Source organism: Ictalurus furcatus, chromosome 18, assembly GCF_023375685.1.
Source record: "Ictalurus furcatus strain D&B chromosome 18, Billie_1.0, whole genome shotgun sequence".
Lineage (NCBI taxonomy): Eukaryota > Metazoa > Chordata > Actinopteri > Siluriformes > Ictaluridae > Ictalurus > Ictalurus furcatus.
Genome location: NC_071272.1, coordinates 15,051,412 through 15,059,251, shown reverse-complemented (window position 1 = coordinate 15,059,251; position 7,840 = coordinate 15,051,412). Strand labels below are relative to the sequence as shown.

General features: G+C 38.4%; 1 protein-coding gene and 1 non-coding gene across 2 annotated transcripts; both read left to right on the top strand.

Moving 5' to 3' along the window:
- Positions 1–503: 503 nt before the first annotated feature.
- Positions 504–7,716, top strand: LOC128621975 (uncharacterized). Its single transcript, XM_053648057.1, has 7 exons — positions 504–1,519; positions 2,208–2,301; positions 3,747–3,958; positions 4,170–4,619; positions 4,804–4,893; positions 5,019–5,280; positions 7,589–7,716. Exons 1-7 carry the CDS (start codon positions 1,517–1,519, stop codon positions 7,678–7,680), a joined length of 1,203 nt encoding a protein of 400 aa, XP_053504032.1. The 5' UTR covers positions 504–1,516; the 3' UTR covers positions 7,681–7,716.
- Positions 6,009–6,090, top strand: trnas-uga (transfer RNA serine (anticodon UGA)). The gene has a single exon. It is a non-coding gene; the product is annotated as a tRNA-Ser (tRNA).
- Positions 7,717–7,840: the final 124 nt, after the last annotated feature.

Genomic DNA, 7,840 nt, shown 5'->3' with positions numbered 1-7,840 from the left:
AGAAGTTATTGGTGCGTTTCCAAATATCCCTTGCCATTTGACTATAAACTCATCCAAGAAGCATTTTTTTTTGGTCCATGCATTGTAGGGTTAAGTATTAAAAATCTAAAAGGTGTGTCTCATACCTGACACCTAGATGAACACTTGCCAGTTGGTTATATGACTGTAAGTCATTCCCTTCAAATGCTATTGAGCTTTAAATAATGATATATTTTGTGTATGGGCCCATTCTGCAGTGAAATTCATGTCTAATTTAAATGTGATTTAATAGCTTACTTTGATAAATATCAAAAATCTAAAAGGTGTTTCTCATACCTGACACCTAGATGAACACTTTACAGTTGGTTATACGACTGTAAGTCATTCCCTTCAAATGCTATTGAAGTTAGAAACGTGTTTAACAATGTCGTATGTAACTTTAGAGACGGTCCCTTAATTTCCGCATTTCCGCGAATATCGAACGTCCAACGTCACACCAACTTTATTCCAGTAATAATTGCAGATCATAGTGTAATGGTATAATGTATGGTACAGTATATTATGGTGTTTAATGCTGATGTTTAGTTTTTAGGTGGAGGCTGGTAGTTAATGCTTAGAAACTGATTTCAGGATTAATACAGCTGAAGGGGGGGGAAGCTGTTCATTAATTTTTTTGGGCGACAACACAGACTTCTGTAGCGTTGTCCTGATGAGAGATGTACAAACAGTCCATGGTGGACCTTGATAATACTTCTCGCTCTCCACAAGCAACGCTTTTTTTAAATGTCCGTAATGTTGGTCAGCTGTGTTCCAACAATGTGTTGGGCAATCTTTAATCAAGCAGCCATTACATGCAAGAAAAAATGCTTTCAAACAGTCTATTTAGAAGTACGTTAGAAGAAGTCTTTTTTTTGATGGAGAAGAATCTACTGGAGCAAGCCAGTAGAAATAGCAGTTCATATTCTTCTCACACCACAAGGGGGCGCCCTGAGACTGCTTTATACACGAACATTTAGCGTTAAATAATGATTCTCCACGTGGAGCTGTTTGTCACTACATAACTGAATGTCGGTTGAAGAAGACGGTAGTGCTGTCATTTTGTATCCCCAGTGAACGGAGGTAAGACCAGTCAGACAGGGTTTACAGGCAAATACCTGGAAATACTCGTGTCTTATTTCAGGTTTTAATACCACCAAACGCTAGCTCACACTGTATGTAGGACGACCGATAAAATCTAAAACTTTTTGACTATCTAACACGAGACTAGGCTAGTTTGGTGTTGCTAGCCAGGAACAACTAAGCTTGATAACACCATAAGCAAGTTTTATGATAAATTATTTTTATCTAACTTTTAATATAATATAATATAATATCTTTTTATCTAACTTTTTGTCCAGTTTTCACACTCCCCCCGGAAACAGTCTATTTGTACGTTTTTAAAAGTTATTAATTTTTTTATTTATTTATTGGGAAGAATCTGTGCTCAGACCCGGATGATGAACAGTCCAGTTAACGCCCCTGACAGACACACACTAAAATGGTCGTTTACACATTCCCATTATTAACATTTACCTATGAGAACATTCTTGGATATAAATGTCAATTCAGCGCAATATGTGAAATTGGTAATGATTAAGAGAATCATCTGCTGCTTACTGACAACTGCCAGAAAATTAAATGTCATTGATTTACACACCCCATAGAATTTATTTATTTATTTATTTTTAAAACATATTTGGACAAGCAAACATTTTATCCTATTTGAAACAGTGCCTATTAATAAAGGCGATACACTATCAAATGACACAACGGTGACATTTTGTAGTAATTTTCACAATTTAAATAATTTTTTAAAAAACCCTGTCACAAGGAAAAAGTAAGTGCACCCCTACATTTATCACACCCTGAAAAATCCATAAAATTAGAATTAGGTGTTGGAAGATTGGGTGCCAGTGATGAGGACCTGTTTAGGGAGTGCAGGTGGAACCTGTCTTATTTATACTCCCCTCATATCTAGTGTCTGGTGTTCCCTTTGTTATTGAGGTGTGGGGTGTCATCATGGCAAGATCTAAAGAGTTCTGTAATGTCTTCAGAAAAAAGTTTGTGGATGCCTATGAGACTGGGAAGGGATTTTAAAAGATCTCAAAATTTTTTGAAACACATCATTCCACTGTAAGGAAAATCATCTACAACTGGCGCAGATTTCAAACGACTCCTAATTTGTCCAGGACTGGCCGTCCCAGCAAATTCATTCCCAGAGCAGACCATCTGATGCAAAAAGTATTTTCCAAGAACCCCACAATTTCATCACAGGATCTGCTAGTAAGTCTTCCAACTGTTGGTGTCAAAGTTCATGCTTCTACAATCAGAAAGAGATTGGACAGATTTGACTTGCATGGGAGACATGCCAGGAAAAGTCTTTTCAGGACAATAGTTTACCAATGAGCATACAGGCAAAGACCAGGCCTTCTGGAATAATGTGCTCTGGACAGACGATTTATCAATGGCAATTCATCTGAATATTGCTCCACATACGCAAGGATATTTAAAGTAAATCAGTAAAACATTATTTTTCCCTTTTAAAACGTGTAAACACTGTGTTTTATGGTACAGTGCATGGTTTAATAAACCGTAGGAACAGATTTAGCTGATACTGTTCGCTACAATACTTGAGTTATCTCTTCTCAGGAATATCCCCTTCGTGAGTCTTATGGGGATGTAAACTCAAAACGACAGAATATTGGTTTTCACAAGTAAAAACTGTGTAATTGTGCATGTTTTAAGTTGGCAGAGGGTACAGGGAAGCTAAGGCGATGGTTAGGTAACCTGCTAAAATGATGATTAGATTAGATTAAAGCTCCTTCAGCCTATTGCCCTGTTTTCAGGACTGGCAAACTGTTCCTAACACATTCTAAATAAGTCCTAACAAAGTCCTAACAATCCTAACACTCATGGGGCAAAACATAACGGGGCAAAATAGCCATTGGTTGAAACCTAGTCACGTGAAAGAGCATGTGATTAAAATTTTTAAAAGACAGAGGGGCCATTTGTTCACTATCCTGACAACCGGAGAGCTCACAGTGTGCTTTTTAGCGCTTCATTTATTTTATAAAGCTTTTTTTAAAGCTTTTTTTTTGGGACCTTTGGATAAATTGGAGGTGAGTCCGAGCATAGAGAATATGTTTGAATTACATCTTGTAGAGGCTCCAGGCTCCCCGCGACACTGTGTAGGATAAGCGGTTCAGAAAATGGATGGATGTGTCAAAATATTTTATTCAAACAGTAAAAGAGAAATCTCCACAGTTAACCGATTCACTTTATAATTTACTTTATAATTGATACTGCTTTTAGATAACTAAAAACTTTGAGCACTCTTTAGTTTGGTTTAGTTTAGTTTAAACATTATCTATTCTATATACTATATAATGGAAGATTGTATTTGATGCTGACATAAAAGAAATTCATACATAATTAGATAACCATCCATGTACATAAATAAACATGAATTATATTCATGTCATAAAACCTTCTACTTAAATGCTCCTGTTTAAAATAATCTTCCCAAAAGGATTTTTTGGGGAAAAAAGTAAATTTTTCCTGGCCTTAGAATGTGCATTTTTACTTCAATTGTATCTTTTGTTCAATAGTTCATTTGCCATAAGTTGTGCCTTCTCTTCCATTCTAGCTAGCTAGGGTGATATCCTTCTCACTAACCTAAAAATGAGCTCAAGTTGGCTGATATTTAGCCTGTTGTTTCATATTTGTAGACATGACTAAGACCGGTAAACCTGACGTGTACTGGTATGACATCCTGTGCAAGTATGCCCAAGGGAAGTACCACTTTACAACAGGCAAGAAGCCAGGAGCAAAGAAGTGGAAGGATGCGTTGCACTGGATTGATAACTGTCCGTCACACAACCAGACCCGTATTTACGACTTCTTTGGGAAAAGAATCCCTTGCAAATGCAGTTATCATAAGGTATGTAATGATAAACATGATAATTTTACCTGCACTGGTGACCATTGCCATATAACTATTATATTACTATATTTCTTCCAATATGTACATTTTCATAACAGAAACATGTTCATTATTTATGTTTGTATTGTGCCAATTAAAAAAGAGAATAATGTTGTTTGAAACACTGGAAATATTTTCAGACCTAGGGAAACACTAACACTTTTTCCAGTCTACTCAGCAGACAGGGTTAAGTCCAGGGAGTCAGCCTAAGCAGCCAGCCCTACAGACCAGTACAGCCATGCAGCCAGCCCCACCGACCAGTACAGCCATGCAGCCAGCCCCACAGACCAGTACAGCCATGCAGCCAGCCCCACAGACCAGTACAGCCATGCAGCCAGCCCCACAGAGCAGTGCAGCTATGCAGCCAGCCCCACAGACCAGTACAGGAAAGCAGCTAACCCCACAGACCAGTACAGGAAAGCAGCCAGTGCCACAGTCCAGTATAGGACTGCAGCATGGTGAAATGGGCATCGTTGTGCCAGAGATGCAGGTTGAAGGTCAGGAGGATGAGACACATCCAGATGTCACAATATGTGATTCAGCTGATCTCAGTTTAGACACTTCACACATCTCCAGCTGTCCTAACATACATGTTGATTCATTCAACTCATCATCCCAGGTAATGTGACAATTTTTTGATTTTCAGTCAGTAAAATTACCTAGGAAAAATTAATTTACAGGTGCTATGAATGAGTTGTTGCATGATTAATCTACAAGTAATCATTTTTTAGATTGACTTTTGAACACAGTCAAGTTTATAACCCAAGTTCTCTCTCTCACATGTTTACAAATAAATAATCTAGGAAACCAACATTGCAAGTGATGGCTCTCACTTTCCTGACAGTGACACTATTGAGGACATTAACTCTGGTGTTCCTGACCCATCATCTCCGGTAACGTGGCTAACACGTGATCATTTGTGAATTGTGAAGAATAGTTTATCACAGAACTTTTACTGAAATCAATTTTGTAATATAGGATTTGTTTTTTTTGTGTGTGTGTCCATCTCCTTTTTCAGGATGGTTGGTGTGATTCAAGGGGTGTTCCTGGATGGGAGGCAGTGGATACCTTGGCAGGGTGCCTTGTTGGTCTCAACTGCACTATAACTGCTCTGTCAACCACTGAGATATCTCAGATTTTATGGTTGTATTCTTGTCTGTATGCCATTGACCAGTCTCATATAAATATTCACTTAAATGCAAGAGGAAGACCTTGCCAGGACCTTGAAGAGCTTCCCAGAAGAGAAGTGGCTTGGCACCTGGTCAGCAAGCAGCTGAGAGGTGAATTAAACTTTAGTGAATGCATGCATTTTGTAATTTACAAATATAGTTAGTATGATCCATTATAGCTTATTAAACAACAGTTAATTCAATTTGGTTGGCTGGGAGGCATTTTAAGAATGCTGATATTTAGCTGGTAACAGCACTGGGACTTTTCATTATTTGTATCAACGTTCACTTGTGCGAAACATAAAGTGAATCAGTTAACACTGTGGAGATTTCTCTTTTACTGTTTGAATAAAATATTTTGACACATCCATCCATTTTCTGTACCGCTTATCCTACACAGTGTCGCGGGGAGCCTGGAGCCTCTACAAGATGTAATTCAAACATATTCTCTATGCTCAGACTCACCTCCAATTTATCCAAAGGTCCCAAAAAAAAGCTTTGAAAAAGCTTTAGAATAAATGAAGTGCTAAAAAGCACACTGTGAGCTCTCCGGTTGTCAAAATCACATGCTCTTTCACGTGACTAGGTTTCGACCAATGGCTATTTTCCCCCCGTTGTGTTTTGCCCCATAAGTGTAAGGATTGTTAGGACTTTTTTGTACTGTGTTAGAACTTATTAAGAATGTGTTAGGAACAGTCCTCAAAACGACAGAATATTGGTTTTCACAAGTAAAAACTCCGTAATTGTGCGTGTTTTAAGTTGGCAAAGGGTACCGGGAAGCTAAGGCTTTTTAGCTGAAATGACTAGATTAAAGCTCCTTATGTCGCCGAGCTTTACGTGCTGCGATGGCCGAGTGGTTAAGGCGTTGGACTTGAAATCCAATGGGGTCTCCCCGCGCAGGTTCGAACCCTGCTCGCAGCGCAGGAGCTCAGCTATTTTCTTCATACATCTTTAAGTTTTTTTTTTAATTATTATTATTTTTAATCTATTTCTATTATCTATCTACATGTGTAATCGCGTTTTCTTTGCTTCGCATGGGGCAAATCTCCGGGATTCTCAGCCTGAGTACCTAAAAGGTACACAGAACAACTACCTTAAAACATATTTGGTTTTATATTCATTTTAACTGATTTTTTTCACCATTTAATTCCCTACTTGTGTCTTTTATTTATTACATTTGTTTATTTCATCATTTATTTGGTTTTAATTAGTAAGAAAAAAGTAAATAGTATAAATTATTATTTTTTTTAATTATATAAATACAGAAGCCTCACTCCGACTTCTCACCTCCTGTCCTGGTGGTCCACTAAATTTCCAACTCTGTTAGAGCAGTAAAATAGCCTATTTTTAACTGGTGGGTGACCAGCACTGGAGCCCTGCTATAATGAGTTGCTTTACTTTGCTTTTTGGTCAGCAGGGGGCACTATATATATATTGTCACACATTTATCTCAACGCTTCATCACTACAGGGTGTGTAGTCACTCACTTTCATTAACCACTTTATCCAGATTATGATCAATTACACCCTAGATAGGAAACCAGTTGATCAAAGGGCATCATGCACAATTCACACCTAGGGCCAATTTAACTTATCTCATGCAGACACAGGCAGAACATGCATAGGAACTCCACACTGTGTATGCTAAAATGTAAATAATTACTAAAATACTGTATGTCATACTTGTTATGTATTGCATGTTTACTGAATCCCTAAAACTTATATTGTGTTTGTGACTCACCCCAAGACAAACCAGATGGGCCTTCTTCTTCACCACATTTAATTTAACCATCATATCATCCACATTAAAAAATGTAATTGCTGATGCCCTCTCATGCATGTATCCCACTGATTCCAACCTACCACTAATCTCACCATCTTACCAGAGCTGTGCACCATTGTTGCTGTAAACTGGGATATCGAACACCAAAATTGTCTAGGCACTCCAAAATCCTTCTGTGCCTGCCCAAAGCCCTCCAAATAAGAGCTATGTCCCTTCCAATCTCAGGGATGCATGGATAACTTGGGCACCCAGGGGTTACTTAGACCCATCAAATCCAAATATTGTTGTAAAACCATGCTAAAGGACATAAAGTAAAGGATGGATAAATATGCTCCATGTGTGCCCAAGACAAGATTCCATGCACTCCCCTAGCTAGCAAACTCCTGCAACACCCATTGGTCTTATATTGCATTGTGGTACAGAAAGATCATACCACAATGCAATATGAGACCAATGGGTGTTGCAGGAGTTTGCTAGCTTTCATTCTTTCATCTGCCATTCATTTAGTGTTTCTTAGCAGACCATGTAAGTGAAGCATTTTAAACAGCCCCTACGTGTGCATAAAATAGAATTTTGCAGGACATTTTTGCCTGTAAAACAGTTCATAATGCCAGGAGTGAATGGCTATGTATTTCAGCTGTCCACTTGATTGGAGCATTCAAGACAGCTGGTAATACCAGATGTGAACAGGGCCTTAGTTTCACCTCTTGGCTATCATCCATGAGCTAATGGACAAGTTGAGAGAGCCAACCAAGAAACTTGTGGATTCTTCTGTACCTTCTGCAAAGATCACCTGGAGGAATGGTCACATTTTCTCCCATAGGTTGAGTATGCTCCTGGCTCACATCACTCTACCTCAGACGCACCAGCTGTTGACAATTTTTTTCAA

Bases quoted from the DNA above. Each gene is read 5' to 3' on its own strand.
- LOC128621975 (XM_053648057.1), top strand. The intron at 2,302-3,746 runs GTAAGTCTTCCA...TCATATTTGTAG, and splicing joins TTTCATCACAGGATCTGCTA to ACATGACTAAGACCGGTAAA. The intron at 4,620-4,803 runs GTAATGTGACAA...TAAATAATCTAG, and splicing joins CATTCAACTCATCATCCCAG to GAAACCAACATTGCAAGTGA.